This window comes from Phasianus colchicus, chromosome 3, assembly GCF_987193195.1.
Source record: "Phasianus colchicus chromosome 3, bPhaCol1.hap1.1, whole genome shotgun sequence".
NCBI classification, from domain to species: domain Eukaryota; kingdom Metazoa; phylum Chordata; class Aves; order Galliformes; family Phasianidae; genus Phasianus; species Phasianus colchicus.
In genome coordinates this window covers 37,006,821-37,031,812 of record NC_143438.1, presented here as the reverse complement: position 1 = coordinate 37,031,812, position 24,992 = coordinate 37,006,821, and the positions used below count along the sequence as shown (strand labels likewise).

At 38.5% G+C, this 24,992-nt stretch overlaps 2 protein-coding genes and 1 long non-coding RNA gene across 12 annotated transcripts in view; 2 read left to right on the top strand and 1 right to left on the bottom strand.

The window, feature by feature from the left end:
* ZNF236 (zinc finger protein 236) overlaps window positions 1-4,688 on the top strand; it is a 67,265-nt gene extending 62,577 nt beyond the window's left edge. For all 7 annotated transcript variants that reach the window (XM_090137297.1, XM_090137296.1, XM_090137295.1 and 4 more), the window contains 2 exons: window positions 3,932-4,108; window positions 4,559-4,688. In XM_090137297.1, the coding sequence (XP_089993423.1) occupies window positions 3,932-4,108; window positions 4,559-4,686 (305 nt within the window). In that variant the 3' untranslated portion in view covers window positions 4,687-4,688. The remainder of the gene's footprint in view (window positions 1-3,931; window positions 4,109-4,558) is intronic.
* Window positions 4,689-9,383: 4,695 nt separating this feature from the next.
* Window positions 9,384-24,992, bottom strand: part of MBP (myelin basic protein) — a 104,274-nt gene continuing 88,665 nt past the window's right edge. For 2 of the 4 annotated variants that reach the window (XM_031589051.2, XM_031589052.2), the window contains exons 5-9: window positions 13,167-13,271; window positions 12,539-12,574; window positions 11,972-12,004; window positions 10,910-11,032; window positions 9,392-9,905 (exon numbers count right to left, since the gene is read on the bottom strand). In XM_031589051.2, the coding sequence (XP_031444911.1) occupies window positions 9,849-9,905; window positions 10,910-11,032; window positions 11,972-12,004; window positions 12,539-12,574; window positions 13,167-13,271 (354 nt within the window). In that variant the 3' untranslated portion in view covers window positions 9,392-9,848. Of the gene's footprint in view, window positions 9,906-10,909; window positions 11,033-11,971; window positions 12,005-12,538; window positions 12,575-13,166; window positions 13,272-24,992 lie in introns of all 4 variants that reach the window. The other 2 variants (XM_031589050.2, XM_031589053.2) reach the window with 2 other exon arrangements.
* Window positions 14,265-21,171, top strand: LOC149918515 (uncharacterized). The gene is made up of 3 exons (XR_016465083.1): window positions 14,265-14,604; window positions 18,037-18,183; window positions 20,733-21,171. It is a non-coding gene; the product is annotated as an uncharacterized LOC149918515 (long non-coding RNA).

Sequence of the window (24,992 nt, the reverse complement as noted above, 5' to 3'; positions counted from 1 at the left end):
GGAATTTGGCTAAATCAGCACATACTCTGCATACTGTCAGAAGTAAAACAGGAGCAATAATTGCAAGAGTTGAGTTATTAGCGTTTACCAGGCAGCTAAGAATCAGAAGTTCTCGGTGCTGTTTGTGTCTTTTTGCACGTCTCATTCTGTTGCTGCTCTGCTGAGAACTCTAGCAGAAAAGGAGAGGAGGATGGAAAGAGGATTCATGATCCTGGTTAATTTATGTTTCAGATATTTTTGCTAAGAAAATCTTGAGATATGGGAATCCTGAGAGCAGCTTCAGAGATTGTGCAGTGGCAGGGTATGGATAGATAGGGTTGTAAAAAGGAGATGAAGAACCAAGGGACTGTGTTGGGTTGGAAGGGATGAGATCCTCCTTATGTCAGTTGAGGAGTAAGTTTTCAGTGCGGGTGTAATAGGATAGGCTTCAATATTAGTGGGCTGAGTCATTCACTTAGAGCAAAACAACTCCTGGTAAATAAGCATCAAGTCCTGATGAGGACTGATGGGTAAGGTGATATGGTACAGCTGTTCTCATGTTTTAGAGGTTTCTGCTGATCCTGTACATTCTAATCTAATGGGCTGCCTGCTTTCATTCCTCCACACCTTACCCAAAGAGAATATCAGTTATTGTGAGTGATGACTTCTTTTTGAGAATAAAACTAGAAGAAAGGGAATACAGCTTCTTTGTGGTTACCGTGGTAGAAAGGAACGTTCTCATTATTATTGAAGGCAGGAAGAGAAAGGCAGGAGTTGCAGTCAAAGATGATTAACTGCCTTCAAAATTTCGTAATAACTTGCTTTCTGTATAACTGGCTTAAATAATTCAGATGTTAATAAAAGGCAGTGCTGTAAGAGTCCCACAAATAGTCTGGTAGCAGGAAACAAGGCCACTTCCTTCGTGCTTTGGCTCATGCTGTCCATTATAATATATAATAGCACTTCAGGAAGGTTGTGAAGAGACCAGAGCCTCTTTATACATCTGTTTCTAATAAATCTGCACTGTCACAGAAGAAATTATTTCTATTTTGGAATTACTTGTAATTTACTCAGTAAATCTTCAGATATTTTTGGGTTTCTTGTATATGAGTGCTCAGGAGCTGGGAGTGCCCGCAAGCTGATAAGTCCTTGCTAAATTATTTTCTGTGGTGTTGTTTGAAGTTGTGGGCTCACCTGCTGCTGAAACATGGTAATCATTCCTTCAAAAGAGGATGTTCTAAAAATCTCTGAAGACTAAGCAAGTGAAAATGTTCTGCAAAGAAGTCTTTGGATTGATAGAAAAGCCTATTATATGTAAGAGCAGCTAAGGTTAAGTCTAAACCAGTTGGCTTTCCTAAAGGAATGATCCTTGCCTGCGAGAAACTGAGATTCCTATCTTGATTAAACATTTACAATAATTTATAATACATAGTACCTACTGAATTTATGGCCCAAAGAACAACACATTTTCTTCTGAGTAAAATCATAGAATCATCTGAGTTGGAAAAGACCTTGAAGATCATCAAGCCTGTACATCGTCTTGACCTACTGAGTCCCATCACTAAACTGCATCCCTTAGAGCTTTCCACACTTCTCTTAAATACCTGCAGGGATGGAAGCTCCACTTGTTCAGGGCAGCTTCTCCCAGTGCCTAACCAGTCCTTCTGTGAATGAATTCTTCCTAATATCCAATTGAAATCTCCCCTACACAACTTGGGTCTCTTTGTTTGCATCCTTTAATTATCTTATACATTCAGGACTTATCAGTGAAGAGCAGTTTGGATAAACACTGCAAAAATTAGAAGGAAGTGAATGATTCTGCTTTTGATAGAAGAAGCCATATGGTGTAATCCCTTACACAGCACCAAAATGGCTGCTTATTTTAGAACAGAAAACTGTAAGTGTTCGTGGAAGCATTTTTAATTCAAACTAGTGAATTCATTCTTAACAAAAATAAAGAACACTTGTGCTGCAGTTCACGTTTCTAGATCAAGAGCCTTTTTCTTGTCTATGCTGTAATTTTAAGAAAAAAAATAATGACAGGCTGTATGCTGTACATGCAGAAAAAACGTCAGCATCTTTTCTGCAAAAGCAGAACTTTGAGTGAAGGGAGGACCTTGGGTTTTAAAGTTGTCAGTTCCTTCTAATCGGAGTATTGAAGTGAGTGTGGCTTTGACCATAATTTTGCACTGCACTGGAGGTTTGTAATGCTGTGAAACTTAATTTGTTGAGAGTTTTCCTTGAAACAATCCTTTGCATGCAGATATTGTCAGCAGCCTTGTTGGAAAGACTGTGTAATGATCACATTCTTGAATGGACTTATCAGAACAGTCTTCCCAAAGTCTTTCTTATGGGACCACATCTGAAAATTGCTTTAGTAGACAGGTGAGTGGAAAAGAATATTTTGCAAGCCTAGCTGATTTTTTCCCTGAAAATTCAAAGTAGAAATATATTTAAAGCTTTGTTTTCAAGATGCAAGAATGTATTCCTGGACTTGTTAGCTGAATTGATTTGTAGTCTGAACAGTAATCTTCCCTTTTCAGCTTGCCTGCTCCCCAGGTATATCTTCCTTCTGCTTATCTTAAGTAGCGGAGTATTATTTGTTTCACTGTAGCATAAGCATCTGAGGTCCTCTTGGAGTGACATCCTAATAGAAATACGATTCTGTTTGGTCCATATACTTCTGTTAGGATGCCTTCTATCTCTCCAAGAGTGCTTTGAACTGAAGTAGTGTTTTCATCCCTTCAGAAATCAGGGAGTAACTAGAGATGATGATGAGAGCAAAAGGAATAGTATCCTAGCCCAGGAAGAATTTTATGCTCATATTGGTTTCATACTTTTTTCGTATTAAAAAGGAAGAAGAAGCAGAATTAACAGTAGTGATCTCTTGTTATTGCTGAAATTCTCTTGCATTTCATTTTGCAAAGAGGTCTGATTTCTGTTTCAAATGTTGAGTTTGAATTGAGACAGAGATAGGTTCAGATTGTTCTTACATCTTTTGCTTGTCATGTTCTCACTCCGGCAAGTAGATCTTTTGAGACATATCTGATAGCAAATGAATTATTGAATGAATTTATGTATAAATCCTTTATTTATAAGTAGAGGAACTTCTGTTCCTGTTTACTTTCTGCTGCAGCTGTACTCCCTGGTAAGAAGAGCAGAGACAAGTGAGATAAAATGAAAGGTTATTGTCGTAGAGAGCTTTTTTATATGCTCAGAAACCTTTCTCCTACTCTACTGTTGGTGCTGTTTGGTGTTTACAGCAGTGAACACTCTTTCTGTTACTGTTTGATCTGCAGCTCTAATTAGTTAATACTTTTAAGCTTACTTAATGATTTACTAGTATTAAATATTCTTTTATTGATTGCCTGAGAAGTTGGTTTTAGCTTGAGAAGCTGCAGTACACGTGAAGCACATGGGTAATGGAAGAAGAGATAACTTATTTCATTTAAAATACTTGTTGAAATATTGTTATGATGATGAAGGTGTGGAGGCTTTACTAAAAAATGACCAATATTGTGAGTCCTGTGCCAAATTACCAGTGTTATTTTAACACATTCAGCATTCTAGTTTCTTACAGACATCAGCTTTGTTAACTTTAGAATACTGTTTTCTCTCTGTTTCTCGTAAATGTTGTGAGACAGTGATGGTCCCCTGAAGTACAGAAAAGTCATGTTGGTTAAAAAAAAAATAAATTTAAATCTCTATTAAATAGTTTGCTTTGATATAATTTGAATATGAAATTTAACAGTATCAATGACAGGATTTATGTCAATATTCTGATATTTCATTTAGGATGTTTTTCTGATTATGTGGAGTCATAGCACATGGAGAGAGACACGAGGAAAAATTGTGTTTGTGTCTACTTAATTTCTAGGTGGTCTTAATTATTTTTATTGAATTTGGAAGTTTATATGTCTAAATGAACATTAATTCCATTTTTCTCTTTTAGGGGAACGGCCATTTCAGTGTACGCTATGTGAAAAGGCTTTTAACCAGAAGAGTGCTCTTCAAGTTCACATGAAAAAGCACACGGGAGAAAGGCCTTATAAGTGTGATTACTGTGCAATGGGATTTACACAGAAAAGCAATATGAAACTACATATGAAACGGGCTCATGGTTACACTGGTATGTAGCGCAGTGTTAGCAGTGACAAGTACAGGAAGCTGCATGGTTTATTAGGAGATCAGAAAATGTTTACCCTAAGTCACTGAGGAATTAGACATCAATAAGCTGAAGAGTTGGTGAGCTAATAGTTGAACACGATCCAAATAACACTTTGAAACAAATGGGTTACTGCTTATGGCTCCGTAGTTGTGATGGAGCCCTCTATTGCTAAAATAGAAAGTTCAAAACCTAGTATAGGGGAATAATTAATTATATTTGTCTGTTGTGGGTAGCTTTTCCCAAAATGTTTTTTCTTTTAAGTAGCATCTGTAGAATCTGTGATATTTGTATGATGCCTCTATGAAGTAGTTGCATAATAGATTTTTTGATTCACAAGTAATAATTCTCAGCATATTTCCATTTGTCTTACACTACCCATCCAATCATACTCATTTTCTTTTTTTCTTGTAGGTCCTGTACAAGAACCTGCTAGTAATCAAGAACAAGAAGGGGAAGATATTAGTCGCGCTCTGAATTTAGAAGAAGTGGTACAAGAATCATCAAATGAATGGCAAAATATAGGCAGTGTTTTTCGATGACACCTTGATGTCTGAAAGCTGACTTTTTTTTTTGGGACTTGAGTTTCTCTAAAGAAGTTTTCAGAGAAGGAAAAAGTTGGATTTTACAGTTGAAACTTCAAGCATTGGAAATATTAACAATAAGATAATATATTATAAGATTTTTTTAATTATTTGCTAAAATTACCTAAAGAATCAATGTCCTTTTTTTAAGCTTGTAAAAAAATATTGTGAAATCATCACTTAATCTGTGCTAAGTTGTCTGTGAATGAATGAACTCAGGTAATACTGTATACAGTTTCATCTTCTAATTCACAGCCAGTATATCTATTTGAAAAATGAACTGGAACTTCATACTAGAGTAGAATTTTTAAAGGAGGGGAATAATAACTTCATGGGAAAACCATGAAGCTGTTAGCTTTCTTTTTTTTCTTCTTTTTACCTATTTAAAGAAATAATTGAGTTTGGAAACAAAATGTTACAAGTAGATGCATGCAGTAAAAAGTAGTTCTTTTCTTTTTACAAGTAGATGCATGCAGTAAAAAGTAGTTCTTTTCTTTTTACAGGGCACATGAAAAGGCTCTTTTTTTTTTTTTAAGTTAGTGCATTTTCAGAATGTTGAAATAAATTGCCATGAATGTATGGCTTTTCTTGTGTTAAGCTCTTGAGAGAGAGCGTGTTCATTTCCATTCCAACCACAGAGGCAGGTGGTTGTTTCTACATAAAAGTGCTTGAGGTTTTAAACTCAGCAGTTACTATTTAAAGAGAATTCAAATCAGGAAGGGTTACAAGGAAGGCCTCTTTTATGTTAGCTGTATCGAATTAGCAGGTACGTATCCCAGTGTCTGTGAAAGGCACAGCCATATGCTAAATTTGGGAAGTCAACGTACAGTTTTATGTTAGCAGTCAGAAAGTGAGATGCACGCTAGGTCACCTAGATTATACTAAATCACTCAGTGCTGTAAACAGTTACTTTAAATCTGTAAATTACTCATTGTTTTCTTTGTGGATTTCGGAAATATATTACTTTTATTTGTTGTTTAAGTCATTGTTTCATCAAAACTACCTAGATGACTAAAGCAGTGCTTTGAAAGGTGCCACTTAAATCTATTCGTAGCAAAGAAACACTGGAGTAAAGACATAGTCATCTTTTAGACATTCCAAAGACAAGCTCTTTTCTTATTTTTACCTTGTTCTTTTGAATTTTATTTATATGTTACATATATATATAGATATATATGTGTGCTTGTGTGTATATATATATGTATATTTAAAGTTATATGAGCCTCTGTGTGGCTGATCAGTATATTTTGTAAATACTAATCCTGGTTGCAGGAAGTTCATCTTCTCGGTTTGCTGCAAGTACTCCTAGATCAGTAGTGGTTTCATTGTACTATAATACAGAGCTGAATTTTAATTTACTTTCTGAAAGATGATTGCTCTCAGATCCAAAAAGCTCTCTTTTGTAAATATTGTCTATACTTTGTCTATGATACCAACTAGTTATTTCAGATTGCTGAAGCAAGAAATTACTGTTTTTTCGATAGGGCATCTCTTAATTCTTTTGTTAATTCTTTTGGCATATGTATATAAGTAATATAGTTGTTGACATGAAAATAACACTTTTGTTATGTGGAATATTTAATTCAAAAACATGTTAAATAATATTACTCTTTTCCTAATCCCGTTTTGTGTATTTTTTAAATTTCATCCTGAATTCTAGGAAACTAAAAGCAGTTTAACAGAAGCACGCCTCTGTTTTATTTAAAGAGCGTATATGAAGATCTCCCAGCAATGCCTTCCCTTCCAGATAGCAGTAGTGTTTCAGCTATACAAAAAAGATATCTTTTACAGTTGCTCTCTGAAGGCATGCTGACCCCCTTGCATAGCATGCTTCTTATGCATAATTGCATAGGATTAGAAGCTGTGTAATCCTGAATCAGTTCTGATGGGCTGTATGGTATGTAGCATGTATAAAACCATTTTGCTACACTTTCAGAGAATAGCTAGTAAATGCACAGCAAAGTTGATTGGAGATGGTTTGTTGCATAGGTGATGACAGAAGATGATTTTATAACTGGTCACAGTTCCATACTTCCTAATGACAGTGTGATTGCTGACTGCTTGGGGGGTATTCATCCTGTTCTGGCTGTGATTCTTTTGCCAGCAATTAACAAATGGTGGTGACTGACACTAAGAGAGCGTGTACTAAAAACAGACTATGTCATGTATAAAGGGGTGCAGTTTTAAAGTGGTCACTTCTCAAAGTGTTTTGTCTTGATTAGAGGCAGTGAGTGTGTGTTCCAAATCCTGGAAGAGACAAACAGACAACATGAGCCGTGTAATCCCCTGACACTTTTCTTCAATGCAGTCTGCTTCTCCTTTAGTATTTGCACTCCTGTCAGTTAGAGTAAACAGACTTTCTAAAACCTGTTTTGTAACGTGGTATTTTATTTGCTTCCCTCTGCACCACCCCACCTTCTTGTTGGTGAACTTCAGGAATCCATTTTCAAGTATCTTCATACAGAGATTTTCATTGTTGAGGCTACTCAGTGAGAATGAATTGAAAGTGTTCCGAGCAGATGTTCAGTATTGATGAGACAGTGGAACAAATACATTAGTAATGCTTTAGAAAACATTGAGTTAGATGCATCTTGCTTAGGAAGCAGAACTCTTATCCAAGGACTCTGTTGAAGAATCAGATTGCATTGTGCGTAAGGGAACAGGGCATAGGAGTGCCTCAGTTCTTTCTGGGTTGTTGCAGTAGTAGGTTTGTGCTTGCCCAAGGATTCTCTTTGGTTTTATGTCCCCGCCTTCAGTACAAGAAATAATAAACATCTGGTGTTGGTCCTCCGTTCTCTTTTTTTTTTTTTTAACAAGTCATACAGCCATTTATTGTGCTGTTTGGTTTTGTTTTCATCAAAACTGCTGAAAAATTAAGACTAGATTTCAGTCTTAGTCTTTCCCTCAAGACTTATGTTGGAAAAAATGTTGTATTAAATTACCGTACCTTTTCTCCTATATGAAGTAAATTTTAAAGAAGCCATTTCCAGCCTTGGGAAAGGGTACTGGGGGAAAAGGAGTGTGATGAAGTGGAGGAAGCAGCTTTAGATAACTTTTTACCTTAAATGTTCTTTTCTACTTGTGTAGAGCTCTTTAAAAATCAAATGGTGTATTACTACTGTGATCAGGAAGATACTGTTTGCTATTCTTATTTACAAAAGCAGAATTCCATAGGGTTGTTTTTTTTTTTTTTTTTTACTTGCAATGTTCCCCTGGGTGTCCCATGAATCCTGTGTCATAGCATCAGCCTTGTGGGCCGTGCTCAGGCACTGTCAATGTCACAAGAAGCCTATGAAAGTGCAACTAAGGCATTTTCCAGTATCTTCAGCACTGAATAAATAGCAGGAGGAAAAAAGGAGCATTTTTTTGTACACAGCCTATGTTACAAAAGACAAAAACGGTTCAGGTTTCATTACACATCGATTACTTTATTTTGATAAATTTTAAAAGCTTTGTTCCTATAAGAACAATATGTCTTCAAATTAAATCCACTATTATGTTGCCGAGTATAAATCTGAATGAAGCTACAATAGAAAAATACACATAGCAAACAACACGGGTAACAGAAGATGTAATACGTGTATATAATTTTGGTGGGTTTGTTTTCCTTAGTCTCTATTTTCTATTCTCCATCTTCCCTTGCTTTGTATTAATGGACACTGAATATAAACCTACAGTAGATTTAGATGTGAGTTAACACACGTGTGTATAGGTAACTTCTACTGGACACAGATGCAGTTTCAACTTGGGAAGCGTTAACCTCAGTCTACAACACGGGCTAAAACTAAAAAAGAAAGTAAGTAATCAGACATTTAGTGAAGAGCTTGAAGGAATGGTGAGTTTAAGTAATAAAACAGTGCAATTCAGAAGAGCCTTGTATTCTCTACGTGTGGTTGGAAATACCATTGCCACACACTCATTTTAGTTATCTGTGAACAATTAATATCTAAATCTAACTCTGTTATAACTCATTTCTATGAGGCAACTACAGTACAACAGTTAAATGTTCACAGTAGTTTACTATGAGTTTGCTTTGGTGCGCTGCCCTTAACAGGCATTCAGGTGTTACTCAGTCAAAAGAAGAGCCAACCAAATACAACGCTGCTGCAATACCAAGAGCAAGGTTTAAAGTTCTCTCATGAGATGTGCAGGACTATCTGAGACACCAGTACTGAAGGGCTCTCTTTCAGAAATTAGACTTATTCACGTATATATATAATTACTTACTTTGCTGCAAAGTTTATGCTGTTGCAGCAGTTTGTGTGGAGCAACAGTGACGTCCAGTGGTCACATGTGCGATCTGATGTTTCATTGCTGGGAATATCCCTTGTTTCTTAGCATTAGTCTAACTCAAATTTGAAATCCTCTTTCTCTCCCTCATCTACTCTTAATTCTAATGGTTTGGATGCGCTGAGCAATTTGTGGTGCGGAAAGCGTTTCCTTATTGCCATTGCTCTGCATCGTATTGATTCTACTACATCTGCCCCCTCCCACATTTCACATACCTTGAACTCGCAATGTTTGGTGAACCTTTCTGTGACTGCCTAATCCTGTTATGAAAATAAATTATTCTGTGAGTGAGAGAAGGAAGATTAAAACAGAAACCAAACCAAAGTCCCAAATCAAAAAAAAAAAAAAAAAGATTTGGATAAACAGTCCTTACAACTTCTGCACACGATGGATTTTGTGTTTGTTTTTACAGCAGCGTTTCAAAAGCTCATTAATGGCAGTGCTCAGTATCCAAGACATTAACTCTTTATTTGCGATTCTGACCTTCACTAAAATGAAACCAGAAGGCTGGAGTTCAGATTAGGAGCCTGGGAGAAATAATGAAGTCCAGCATACAGTTAGGGCACCCTGAAGGAGAATGAGTAGTCATACGTCTTGTTACTCTATGTGAAATAGGGAGAACAGCTAGTAAAGCTACTTTATTTGTTCCTTTCATTCAACTGTTGGTCAGGGATTGCCAATAGAAGTTTGTATCATCTACTGCATGCAGAACCTAATTGGCACTAAGTAATGGACTGCATCTAGCTAGGTAATTCTTGCAGTTGTTATTAATTTTAAGGCAGTTAGATTATGAAGCAGAGTGCGTGATCCTTGAATGGCATCGTAGAGCTTCAGCGCCTCGCAACTGGTGAGCCAGACCGTGATCCAGGCCGGGAGCCAGAGCCTCCCTGGGGAAGGAGGAATGGAGTTAATTAACAACAAGGCACTGTGTGCGTAGGGCTACATGTTGGACAAATATCAGTCTAACCCAAAACCTTGCGTATCTAAATGAAAATGACTCTGGTATATTGCAAAGTCTTATTTGAATTTTTACATGAACTAATTGCTTCTCATATACTTTCACATAGGATTAATTTATTCTCATATTTCTCATACATAGCTAGGCATGTGTTAGTTGTACATGCATGTTCTTATTCAGGTCTTCCTTATGAAAGTGATGTGTTTGTGCATCCAAAAAAAAAAAAAAAAAAGTAGCTCTCATTGATTATATTTGTAACAATTCATACATTTGAGAAAAGCTCTGTGGCTTTTATAGCAAAGGGAATCCAAGCTGAAAGCTTGGAATTTCTTAATTTTTTTACTTGTTTATTTTGATTTGAGATTTGGCTAATTTCTTTTCCCACAAAACGCGCTTTTCATGTGTCTTTTTCCTTACACAGAAGGTTAAAAAGGCCTGGCCTATGTTCTGCTGAGATGCTCTGGACTTGCACCAGGCAGAGACTTGCATGATGAGAAACTTTCTTTTGGAGATTTACACAGGTGAGAGCCAGGCTCAACTCTGAGTGTTTGTTTTGATTCTTAAAGCAGGCAATGGATTGGAGCCCTTCTGAAATACTTGAAATGGGAATGATTTGTAAGTGGGTGTTTCAGGATAATTGAAGTATTTAACTTTTATTTCTAAAGATTCCATTTGTAAAACTGAAATATTCTGCATTTTCAGTCGTCTTTTTTTGTCAAAAACAAACTAAAGAAACCATTTACCTGAAGCCTAACCTCTTGTCAAATGGTTTACCTATTTACGAGGTGATTTTATAAGGCAGATTTCTTTGTGAATGCCTACTTCCTTCCAAAGCTTTATGGAAACATAGCAGCTCCTGGAGAGGTTGGGCTGCACTCAGCTTTTCCCTGGGCTCAACTGTTTGCACTTACGGTAAGTTCAATTGTACTTTACCAGTTTAAAGATTTTGGAAAGAGTGCCCTGGCCCTCGTGATAGGATCCCTTATGTCCCTTGTGAGCAGATTTGTGCTCATAGAATTTTCCACTTCCGTATCCCGGCTTGTGTCCTTCACCACCCTGCAATGAAAGAGTTTGGTGTATGTTTCAAATCAACATTGACATTAAGTGCATGTTCACATGGTAATTTTTCTTTGTCATCGCTGAAACATTGAGAATCTTAAAGGAGTTTCAATAAAATGATCTTTTAAGTAATAAGCCAGGGTGAGGGCAAGCATTAGGAAGTTTTCTCAGTGTGCTGATACCTGAGGGAGACAATCTGTAAAAGAACAACTAATAATCAAAAGCGGATGCTCAGAGCGTTAACCTGCATGACAAAACTTAAATAAAAAATAAATTCAATTCACAAGTTCTGAGGTGATTATGCATGAAGTTAAGTTGGTGTTCTGTTGGCAGTGAAAGAAATGTGTAACAGCTTGAAGGCTGTAGTATTTTTTTTTAGCTTAAAATGCACGCGTTCTTCTCGTTGTAGAACCAAACCTGCAGCAGAGAAGTAGGATTTAATTAGCTGTGATAACTAGAGGAGGAACTTGCCTAACTTGGGCTGATCTCTTCACGCTGGAAGAGATGGCAAGGAAAGGTGAGACCAAATACTTGAATTAGTGGCGGTGTTAGTTCCATAGGGCTGACTGGGGACACGTCCCCACCTGGACACCGCCTGCCCTCTCATCCTTGTTCTTCCCATGAGAAGAAACCTGCAGCAGTGGGTCTCCCAGGAGGTTTAAAGGGTGACAGCTTTGTCATGCATGTTCCCTCCATGCTGAAGCAAAAGAAATGTTTGTTGCGAGGCTGTCAGTGTGCTGGATAAGAGCGAGCGACTCGATTACCATCTTAAAGTGCTGTGGGAGGAGGGAGGAAAGTAGAACAGGAAAAGCAAAATAGCAAAACTGAGACAAAACAAAATTATCGCATTGCTGCAGCAGCTTGAGGCAGTGGAGCAAGATATGCTTTGGCCTGGTAAATAAAATGGCTGTTTCTGAAAGCACATTCATCACCTACCCAGCTAAATCTGGTGAGGGACAGTCCTCTTCCCTGCACATGGAAGAAACAGAAACAATGACACAATGGTCACTAGAGAACATTGGATCAGAAGGTGTTGAGAATGTAGTGAAAAACAATGACAAATTGGCCAGATAATGAAGCATCAGTCATTTCATAAAATGAAAAAGGTGAAGTTCTCAGTCAGAATCACAAGAGCCTCCATCACTCGCCATCGTTCATCAGTCATGGGCTGTGGGAGTTGTCAGCTTATCAGTGTGAAAACAGTCCCTGGAGGTTGAGGCTTGGCTGACAGCTGTACCTATTGTTAGTATGCTGTGTGAAGCACCCACAACAAAATTTAGATATAAAAGACGCCAACATTTGGCTTTAATTTAGGTGTCATGCAGCAAATCAGAAAATGCATGAGGAGAGAAAAACCATGGCTTTTTTGTCTTGGTCCCTGACTTGGCAAACTCTTGATTTCTATTTATCATGATTAAAGAAAACAAATGGACTGGTAGTTGAAGTGGTATAAACGAGCCCCAAAGACTCATGGGCACTGCCTGAGCCATGCCCAGCTCTTACCTTCGCTTGCATTGGAGGAGGAGTACGGGGTGAGACCTGAAAAACAACCAAAAAAAGTTATAAAGCCAAAGGAAGAGTGAATGGAGATAATCATCAAGCAAATTCAGAGAATAATAGAATGGTTTGAGTTGGAAGGAACCTTCAAAGGTCACTTAGTCCAACTCCCCTGCAATGAGCAGGAGCACCCACAGCTCCATCAGTTGCTCAAAGCCCTGTCCATCATGACTTTGAGTGTCTCCAGGAAACTTTGAATGTCTCCAGGAGTTATTAGGCCTTATGGATTAGTTGTTAATTTTGTTTTTATTGCCATGTGAGCGTTTTTTAATCTCTTTTTAAACAAATACACTGGTTGACAAAGACAGCAGCACAAACCTTGTAAATGGTGAAGCTGCATAATTACAACAACTGCTTTACAGTTTACAATGTGTCTGTGCTAATTGAGGGTTCACCCACTTTTGTGTAACACTTTAGCATAGTTCTTGTTTTTGGGTAAAATTACACTGAATTTGCATGGTTAGCTCAAAAGTGTAGAAGAATTCGTTAGTAAAGGGTAACAACTGTGGGATATTTGATTATAGGTGGATCTGAAGTAGAGTCGTAGTGCGTAATGAGAAGAAGTGGAACTTACAATGTTCTTGAAGAAGTGGACTACAGGGTTGTCATCACCAGGCCGGCCGTGCTGAGATCTCTGGGGGATGGAGCCTACATGGCTGGCCCTGGCTGCGTGTATATCCTGCAACAACAGCAGAGTCTGGTCAGCAGGGAGAAAGGAGACCAGCAGCTGTTGGGAAAGGCTCACTTAGTGGGAGGGGAAGGAGAGAGGAATACCTTGAAAATCTGTAGGGATTGAGTCAGAAAGTTATCAGTGCTGCAAAGGAACAATTTTTTGATACAGTGGCAAAGATGCTATTGTGTCAAATGCATACATATGTTGCGCACATGTATTTGTATAATGGTGTGCGTGTTTGTAACAGCATTACAGGTCGGCGTGGAACTAAATCTGGGACAATTCTGATAGCAGAAACTTTACAGTTTTTCTTCCTTTGAAGTTGGAACATAGGATGCAATTTTAGAGATAAAGCCTGAAAAAACTTAAGCTGGATCATTCTCCATGGGAGTGCAGGAATGGATTGTATCTGATTTTTTCCATTGTCGTAGATTGCATAGCACCAATGAACTGCAAGAGCAACTGTGTTTTGGAGTGAAGTAATGAAATGAGACTGACAATATTTCTATTTTCAGTAGTGTTCCTGTAGCAGTGCAGAAAAGTGCACTCACTGAGGACAAAAGGACAGAAATAAAGACATTGTACAGAGTGAATACTGAGAGCACAATGCAGTTGTTGCAGTAAAAATAATGTCAAAAAAAATCATGTAGCTATTTCTCAATGGATGCAGCAGGACGAAGTTTAGAAAAAAGAATCTGTACCTATGAGTGACCCAAATGACAAATGTCTGTCCATCATTGTCAATGTCAAGGTACGGTGCTTCTCTCCCAGCACAACAGATCCCAGCTGTGTGCAACATGGAAGGCAGGAGAGAATGGAAATAACAGTGGCATCTCTTACAAGTACCACATGGGTGATACAGATTTCATTGGCTTCTAAACGGAAATAGAAATCTGCAGTGAGAAAACATAAGCTCTTCCAAACAGAATGAATATTTGACTCTGGAACAGTATGGGCAGTTACTTAGAATATACTTTGCTTTTGTCACATAGAAGAACATGGCTCAACTTGCTACAGAAGGACTTGGTTGTGTTGTTGTAGTGGGACTCCTGGGCTCATGAGCAGTGTTGCAATGAGGAGGAGAACACCAAGACGTGCTCAGAACAAGTTACCTCTGCCATGTTGTCTTTTAAGTTTGTATTTAAAGAGAACATTGATATATGTTTATCATAAACACCCTGATCGTGTTCTTTTACACTTCTCCTTCAGCAGTGTTGCAGATCACAATGTCTTAACAGCAGGTTGCTGTCAATCTACATGAAGCCCAATGGAATACATGATGAGCAGATGTATCTTGCCATTCTGCAGTGGGCTACTGATTGCTACCAGGCACAAAAAGGTGGGAACAATTCTGTTTTACAATGTAGTGGAGTCTGAGTTTCTTGATTTTAGCATTCTGGTCCATCATGAAGCACTAATAATTTATCTCACTGAAAAATGTTACCGTGCAGTGACTACAAAATTTCTTGGATCTGTGGTGCCAAGTCTTTGCTTGGGTCCTCTTTATAGTGAATCAGCAGTAGCAAATCCGAACCTATTTTTAAGGATAAGGATGGTTCTGTATGAATTTACAACAGTGTTTCCCACTGTTACAAATCATGAGCTTTTCTTTCATATGATCAGAAGTTTTATGTGTGGACAGCATCTTCGAGTATTCGAAGTCTAAATTACATGTTTCCCTTTCGTGTATAAGCTGTTGGATTCTCTCTTCCACCTCAAGTATGTCCTTTCAATTTTTGGAGACCTAAAGGGGAGAAGGAAAAGCTCAGTGGTTTTTATTTTCCTGACATTGCACACATCCATGATCTACAAAAGGCATTTCCCTCAGAAGAGCAATAATTGATACCTGTAGGTGTTAAAAATTAAATTTGAGTGTGTTCAGGTAGTTGCAGTGTTTTCCTGACTTTCAGCTTTTAGAGTGTTGCCAATGGAAAGCAAACTTGGCTATAGATTATGAAACACACTTGCAAAGGATAGTCCTGAATTTAGTGTCATAGAATCCTTAGAGTTGGAAGGGACCTCTGAAGGTCATCTAGTCCAACTCCCTTGTAATGAAGCAGGGGAGTTGGACACCACAGCTAGATCAGGTTGTTCAGGGCCTGATCCAGCTTTGCCTTGAAAGTCTCCAGGGATGGGCATCAACTGCAGCACTAGGCAGTGTGTTCCAGTGCCTCACCACCCTCACTGTAAAAGACTTTTTCCTCATATGCAACCTAAATCTACCCTCCCTGAGCTTGAAACCATTTCCCCTTGTTCTATCATTATAGACCCTGCTAAAGAGTCTATCATCTCCTCCTTTCCCAGAAAAAGATTTAGGCCTCTTGGGTTCTGTTTACAAACACTGAAACAATGGTTCCTCTGTACCAGTGCAACTTGTAGAAAACAGCCATTGGCAGAAACCAGTCGAAACAGAGAGGAGTGCTCATCTTTCCATCACTCTCTGTTAACTTTGTGCTTGACAGCTAAGCCAGCTTGGCTATACATGTGCCAAGAAAAAAAAAAAGCCATGGGGGAAAGATTCTTCAATAATGTTAATAGGCAATTTTGGCCGATGCTGGGTATTCGCTTAGGCTGTGTGTGGGAGATCTGATGACAAAGACATAGTTTGCAAATCCATTGTGAAATTAAGTTTAAGGATTATTAATGTAAATATGGACATGTGTATATTTGTCAAATACTCCAGGTTATTCTGTATTTGGGGCTGATTCGGTATGGGAGTGCTTTGTGGCTCTTCCTTGTAGTTACTGGGAAGTCGTGTTATTTCCCTGTGCCAATGTGTTATATGTGAGTTGGCCACTAAGACACTACAGTGACTTTCAGTACAGTGCAAAGAAAAGCAGCATGCACAGTAGCTGTATGTGGACATTCCATTCCCTGTGTCACTCCACTGTATTGAAAACCCTGACAGAGCTGTTGGTGTGTGTGCTGATTGCCTTCTCTCTCACGCAGTTACAAGAATCTACGTGCAGTTCAGCACGTGTTCCACTCTGGCTTTTTCTGCAAGAGTATTACATCTCTGATTGTGATGAATATCCCTGAATAAACGCTCACTTTTCTGACACAGTAGCCCTGACCAATTTTCCTGATGTTCTCTGTGGCACTTTGTAATTGCTGAGTGGTGTTAATGCCCGCAGTCTGACTCTGTAGGAGGTGAGAGGGAAGAGGTCTTGGGGTGTTTGGTAAATGGAGTTAGAGGCCTTTTGCTTCAAACATTTGAATACTGAGTTTGTTAATTCTGTTTTGTGATACATTCATCTAACTTGAGAGCAGTGAGATTTGGGAGATTAGATTCACTTTCATTTAAAGCAAGTGCAGATAAGTACTCTGAGTATTCCACTTGATTTTGCCTTCAGATATGATGGTGAGTGTAAAAACGTGGCTGAACAATGGCAGCATTTAGTGACATTGAGATCCTGTGAAGTGCGTCTCTGCTTTTGCTTGGTGTAAACAATGAGTCTTGCAGCTCTTACTTATTAATGGAGACTTTACAATGTGTATTATAAGCTCTAACACCTCTTGTTCCCCGTAAGATCACTTCTTATAAACAGAGACTGCACATACATGTAAAGACAAACTTAGAGCTTCTAATTCCCACGCAGTAGATGATATGTATTAGTGATAATACATTGAGGTGTTTTAGCTCAGGAGTACCGAATGTACAGCTTTTCAGATTCCTATTGCTATCATTAATATGTAATTTTGCTGCCTGGAAAAATCAAGATGCATATGAAACTGGAAAATAGCTGATTTAAAATCAAACCTTGTACATGTTGTTTTTGACATGTGTAAGAGTGAAAAGCAATGGACATTCTTCATGGGTTCAGTGGGTTTCATGGTTTTCAGTGGCTTATCTTCACAGAAGTCACTGTGCATGGATCATAAAAAAATCTGTGCATTTAAAAAAGATAGGGATATTAAAAGTACATTCAGATTGCCATATAAAACCAAACTGTTCCACTGCGGGAAGTGATGCTTAACCCCATTAAGAAATTCGCAGCAGTGCTGGTAGAAAAAAAATGTCCTTTAAACATTAAAAGTGTTTCAAAGCAGACTTCCAAGTGGGAAGGGGGTTATATACACCATTATACTATATGTAGTTTGAGCAGAGCAATCATGGGAAGACTGACAAATGTTTGGATATGGAATTTGTTTCATTTCAGAATTCAGGGGTGTTTTGTATGTAGTATTTGCCTCAGAGCTGATGGCGTTTCTTCCAGGCTGTCCACAATTTACTGACTTGTTGCAGTAAATGAGGAAAAAGCCTACACATTCCCCCCCATGCTGGTCCAAAGGAGATACTGTAAGTGATTTATAAATGTTTATCTAACTCAGTGAACTTTTCTAATCACTTCAAAAAGGATGAGCCATGTAGCTTTGTCATGGTACTCTAAATTTCTTACAGACATTAAGATGGAACCAAACTGAGTTGCTCGAAGAAACAGAGCAGATTGGTAGAGAGAAAGATGGAGAGTCTTGGAGATTGTGGCTTCCAGTCCTGTGTGGAATTACAGAGTTATTAAAGTTGGAAAAGACCTCTAAGATCATCTAGCCCAACTGTTCACCTACCACCAATATTGCCCACTTACCACATCCCTCAGTGCTACGTCCACATGGTTCCTGAACACCTCCATGGACAGTGACCCCCACCACCTCCCTGGGCAGCCTGTGCCACTGCCTCACACCGCTCTTGATGAGAAGTTTTTCCTAATACCCAACCTGGATCTCTCATGGCAACTTGAGCTCAGGATTGCACTCTTTTGCCTTGAAATAGGTGGTGAACAGAAAGAGGAGGAACCAAAGCAAAGATGGGGACAAAACATGCTGGAGGAAAGAACTGAGATGATTGAAAAGAAACCCAAAGATAATGCAGAGACAGCCTGAAGAAGGAGGCAATATGTAGTACAGTCCATCAGGAAAGGTAAGTGAGCATCAATGATCCAGAACCGTGCTTCTCCAAAACCCTTCTACTCCTTAATTTCTTGATTATGGTTCACAAATTAGAAAGTGACAGTAAAAACTTATAGGGGGCAAATGAAGAATCTTGGCAGTGCTTCAGGGTAATGGACCTGTTTTATGGCAGTTTTGAGTGAGAGAATGGGCTTTTACCTCTGGGCTTTTCCTCATGTTTATTTTTTTCCAATTTACTTTTCTGCAACATTTTTCTGCTTAGCATTAGTCATTTTATTAAAATGTTTTTCATGATGAGGAGGCTCTTCATCTACTCAGGTATAGACTCTGCTGCATCTTCAGTATTGTTGTCTGCTGCTTATATCAAGGTGGTGTCATTCAGACATTGCAAATGGAGCCTTATGGAAACTACCTCTATAGAAACCCAGCATAAGTCTTCTTTGAGAAGAGTCATTCCAAGAGAAGAGGTTGTGGATAGGGATTCTCAGGGTAGTTTTCAGGTAGCTTCTGCCACTGACAAACCTCCCAGCCATAAGGACTTAGATGTATACGGCCACAATGTGAACAGTATCACAGATGAGATGTTTATCATTGAATGTTGCCAACAGCCTACATGTTTGGGAAAGGTTATATCAAAATAAAGTAATGTTGCGGTTATGGATAATAGCAAGAAAAGCAGAAATATGTGAAAACGTTAAGGAGGCCCAATGCCTAATATGTGCATATAATCAAGAAGCAAATGCAATAAAAGATGATAATTATTTGGAAAACTAAACTACATAAATACCAAGTGTATGCTATCACCATACAACTGCTGACCAGAAAAACAGTTAAGAAGAAGGTTACAGCCCTGAGCAGAGGTAAAAGTGGTGCTGGTTTCATTTCATAAAACGCTTCCTCTCTCAAATTGCTAACACCAGCACAACGCCAACCCCTCAAACCTTACACTGCTTTATCAGTGCTCTTATTTGAAGGCATTGGCCATGTTCTGTTTCTTTTCTGCCTGTGATAGGTTGAAAAGAAAAAAAAAAAAGACATGCTGAACTCATGCGCAATTGTTTATATGTATTATTGCTGATAGCAGCATAAGTTAGGAAAAAAATACAGTGGCAAAGAGAGAAAACTATTACAAAATAATTACACGTGGCATAGTTAACAGCATATTTCTTTGAAACTAATACTCTCAGAGGTGAAAATGCCAATGATGTAGTTGCTATAAAACAAGGAGGGAGAAAAAGTGGCCTCCAAACCCTGAGGTTTGTTAATTGTATGAAATGTCAAAAATGAAAAAGTGAGTAAGTGTGTTACAAACGAAAGACTGGAGAGATCCAATAACAACATCTTAAAGCAGTGGTGATGGACTTTGTGTAGCTCAAATGAAACTTTATTGTGCGATGGGTAACTGTGCACATCTACCTTGACAACATCTCAGCAGCTCCATCGGGTATTTTACATCAGTACATGAAATGAAAGCCACCAACTGCTGCTAATAACATGTGATGACAGTGGTACAAAATAAGGTTAGCAAAACAGACTATTAACTTTTTTCTCAGTTTTCTATTAAGGTGCATTTACTTAGTTGCAATCTCAAAATAGCTATGAAGTTCAAAACTGATTTGGGCACCCCAGGATGGCAAAAGTGCTAAGGATAACAGCTCATGGTCTGTAAGGAATTGAGCTTATATAACAAACAACGGAATGGATTAAAATATAAAGTGATTGATTTACAAATAATATGGCTTGGTTGCACAAGAAAAAGTAGACATAGTGAGAGAGATGTAACATTGGGTAGTGCAAAGCATTATGCTATACTTTGGACATATTCACTGGACCAGTGTGAGCTCTGGGTTCCCTCCCTGCCTTTCCCAGTTGTTTAAGCCCAAATAAGGCATGGTCGGATTTCTAGGGAGCACCATTATCTCCTTTTTAAACAGAGTATTACATGAGCTGGTGGGTAGAAGTCTCCAGAAACAAGCCAGCAGAAATTGAGGTGGAACATACTGTTATAAATGTCATAAAAAGGGGAAGTATTTTGCTGTAGAATGATCAGAGTGATTTTTACAATACTTTGGTTGATTTACTGGTATTTGAGTGGATAAAATATTCTAAAAGCAGTTAAGTGCATAGACTTTTCCTGCCCATCCAATGGTGATTTCCCCTTCAAATTCTCATTGAAATCTTTGGCTGCTGCTTTGTCTCATTTCTGACTGCGTTTTGCCCCATTCCTGCATTCAGGACACGATACGAAACCAACATTTTACCAAGAATTACTGCTCGCTCTTCTAAGTATCGCATCTGAGCTAATTTGATTTCCAAATTCACAGGAATGAAGGTTTCAAGATGCAAGAGATAATTGGCTTCGGTGAATGAAATCATGTGTTAAATGTTAAGCATGTATAACAGCTATGGGTTATGTGTGTTAAACGAAGATGTTAAACCGCGTCTTGTGCGACGTTGGCTCCCGAGCCTTCCACTTGTCAGGTGATATGCAGCACTTACCTGTTAATATTTGCTTCTTTTGTGCAGGTTACTTGTTTTTTTTTTTTTTTTTTTAAGCAGACAAGTCTAAAGTGCTCAGAAGCCTAACAGACTGAATGAACGTCAGTGAAACTGGAAATTCTGACACTAATTCACTGTTAGGTGCTGCATCACCCCTTACTAAGTGCTGTGAAAACGAGAAGCTAGATTCAGTTCACCCCATGCGGATGTGCAGCCTATCATCTTCATCATCTCCTATCTAAAAGGTAAGCTTTATTTCTTTGTCAAATACACTTCCCACAAATTTAGTTACTTTTAATTACTTTGTCTGCCCTCTCGTGCTGTGAAGTGGTTTGCTTGCTGTGTTTCTGTTAATATATTAAAAGTATTTAAAAGAAATTAAATCATTAGTACGCCAGTTTTGTCATGTAAACAGTTTAATGAGTATATAAACAAAGCACATAGAAAGCAAAAGATTAAAACCAAACTGTTACAGTCAATCACCATAAGCTATATCCAAAATATTTACACACACGTTGCTTGCGCGGCAGGTTTACAAAGCCAGAATCTGGTGAGCAATGCCACTCCCTGAAAACCAAGACTTGGAAGTAAAAGATCACAGTATTGACAGGCAAACTAGCACTGCTGTAACTACTTTTCTCTCAGTGCCATAGGATACATCAAAGCTTAGCAAAAGATTAGATTGAGTTCAACGTGCTAAGAGAAAAAGATCAATGGGTGCTCTGACAATCATGTAGGCCCCTGTCGTTCTTTGAGACCTTATGCATATGCATCTTTAACTGCAAGGTTTTCTTCAGCTCCCCATTACAATCATCCCTGCTTCTGCTCACTTTGAGGAGCACAGAACTCAGCTACCTCCTAGCCCTAGGGTAGGAAATCTGTGTCCACCTTCCATACCCTTTGCACCCAAACACACAGAGTGGGTAGGAAATGCAGGTGCAAGGCTTCATACAGGCCACAGGAGAACTTCACACGGTTACACAGAAAACTGAAGTAAAATACAGAAGATGACTCAATCCATTTTTCTCTCACCCAGCCTCTCATTCACTGCCATTCACCATTTTTTGCTCCACTGCATTTTGTCACAAATGTAATTTAAAGTTTAGTATGTTAATACATAATGTTAAACTGGGACCGAAGTTTTTGTTTCACAGTCCAACCCTAGCATAACAACAACAAAAAAAATCATAAAGAAAAGAATTACAGAAGCATAACCAACTGATTTAGTCACAGGTGTTCCCATAAAGAAACAAAAGAGCACTCAGCACATACTGAAGCTGAATACATGTTAAGACCTAAGAGACAGAGTGAGGTTTGATCACTGTAACATAAAATTGCCCATATACTTCACAGATGTTTAGATAAATATTCCATAAAGATTAGAACGAACATAATTTATAGTTACACTGCTGTGTTGTGTGCTTCTGGAAATGTCTGCACTGCAGGTTTGTTCTGTCACCCTTTTAACATCTTCTGTAATACGACTAAAATTAAGCTGGGGGTAACAGTAACTGTGCTTGGAATTTTCTACCTTAATCAAGTTCTGTAAGCTCAAAATTCAAGCTGTGCTTTTGGTTGATGATTCTTATCAAAATCTCGATGGGGCTGAGGTGGAGAAAACAATGGCAAATGCACTGCTGCCCTGTAGAGGAGAAAGTATTTCTGTACATTCCAGTACTTCTGTTTTTATTTACTCCCCTGGGACGCCTACAGGCTCTTAATTTAACTTCAGAATTCCATGATAAGGGAGAAATCTGCTCCAAGGGAGAAAAGGAGGCCACACAACAGCTGCTTCTTTGTTCCTACCCCACCTTTCTTTACACAATAGTGGATATTATTCATTTATGTGCTTTACAGCTATGGCTGAAAGATGAAAATGCCTCCACAAAGAATTTATACTGTGTTTTGCTTGAATGTCAGCCCTAAATTTGTACAAAGAGCAAGTATTGTCTTTGCATTCCAGTGCTTGCTGGCGTGGGCAGTTGAGATGCATGCTCCCCCACTGGGCACAGCTCACTTGAGAAAGGATGGGCACGAGGAAGGCAGATGCAGAACTGTTTTTAAAAAGCTTCAAAACTTGACTGCAAGCAAATAAACAGTACAGTCCCAGGAACTCCTCTATTTTAAGGTGCTTTTTGGGGTAGTATCTTATTTAGCAAGGCCCTGTTTCCTTAGCAGAGTTTGGAAAACTGCCAGAAGACATCATTCTTGTTCAGCTCTTCCTTGAACACCTCTGGTGTGTATCACTACTCTGACACTCTACAAAACTCAGCAAATTGCAGCTATTTAGGTTTTAAGTACAAATAAAATTATTTAGCCATCTCAATGTCCTCTGTATACATACGTATAAATAAATGACACCACAAGCCTTCCTTGATACAAGAAACCAAAAGGCATTGATTCAAAGCCTAAATAAATAATAGTTAAAAAAAAAAAACCAAAAACTGTTTGTGGCACTTGTTCAACATCTTCAGCACTGAAACTCTCCTATGGAATAGTTTCCCAAGATATGTTTTCATGTATCAATATTATCATTGTGATAAATGGGGACAGAGATGCTTTGGCACTGAAGTCAGTGCTGGTGTGACTGGCTTTTGCCAAGATGACAAAGCCTCTCTGTGCTTCCAGCTGAAATATGTAAGCCAGGACTCCAACATTAAATGTAGTCTTTTCTTTTTTAAAGAAATTACTTCTACCAAGCAAAAAAGTGTTAACCATTCATAATTCTGGACTAGTTGTGCAGATGTTAAGTGCCTCAAATTAACTTAACTGAATGGCAACAGAGATAAGACAGATGGCACTCTGTCCTCTCACATGATGGATTATGTAGGGAGCTGCACAGAAGCAAAGCAATCATGTTTACATGAAAGGATACAATACACAACTCTGTACAACTTGCAGCCATGATTTAGTCATCGCTACTAAAAAGTGGGGTGGTTGGTTTGTTTTATTGCTAAGCAAAGGCGTACGCACACCTTTGTAATAGCCTAAGTTTTTGGTAATGTTTTCTTAGCATTAAGAACATTTCATATATGATTTGCCGTTGAGTAATACAGTATATGGATAAAAGAGCAAGAGTTGAGCCTAGCCAGTGAGGTTGCAGAACATAGCATTGTTGGGAACAATTTGTGATATTTGCAGTTTAGAAAAGTGAGAATTAATCACAGCAACTGCTTGTTGAATGTTCTAGTGACAGTCATATGAACATCTCCATCTTTAGTAGATGAATCTTTGTCGTAAGCATTATCGTCATAAACATGATTGACCCCAATTTGTTACTATGAGAAACAAGAAGACCAGAATACCCAGCTTGCTTAGTCCTAGTGCCCAAGTTGAGAAGCTGCTGTAGCTGTGATCCTGAGGTTGTACAGCATTTTTCATCCAGTGGTCTACACGGTGCACCAGCTCTTTAGGGAAGCACAAGTACAAGCTGTGCTTCCAAGTCCAGAGCTGAGCAGTGCACTGACAGCCTGCAGGTGTCACACAATCACAGATCCCCATTAAAACACTAATGTAATGGCATAATTACAACTGGTTTGGGAAAGCTGTATGTAGCGATCCATCCTAGCAAGCACCATGGGGGAGCAGATAGCACAGGTTCTCAAAAGTAGCTGGCAAGTAGGAGCATTGCTGTTTGTAACATATACAATTTGAGCAACTGTATCAAAGAATACATTTAGCTAAAATGAGGGTTTTAGGAGCAGTTCAAATGGTTTTGTAGTGTGTAAACACACAAACACAAGAGTGCTTATTTTCACTGTACCCCTTGCTACGTGATTGATAACATGAGTTTTGGCTCTCCAGGAATAGTGAACAACATACAGTATCTATCATACTTATCAAAGGATGCTGATGAATCCTAGGAGAGGAAACAGTACAGTATCCTTTCATCTATACCTTGATTTTTAAGTCAGAATGCATAAATGATTTTGTTACACAATTTCTGATATTAAGATATTAAGTGCTTAAAATATAAGTCTTAGCTGGACTTTTTTGCACACCTGTCAGCCTGTCCCCTCAGCAATGCCATCAACTGACTTTAAAATATGCTCTTATGCAAGCAGGCTGAGAATCTGGCCACTGTTCTTTTTCCATCATATATTTCCAAGTCTGTCCCACATTACTGCCCAACTATCTAGCCATCATCTTGCATTTAGTGCTTTCATCCAGCTCAGTTTTGCAAATATTTAAAAACAACACAGAAGCAGGCTCATGTCTCTCTCTAAACAGCACAGCATACAAATGCACATAACGCACCGTATAAAATGCTCATAGAAATTCCACTTGGTAATGTTTCTAAAGCCACCTGCATTTCTAATA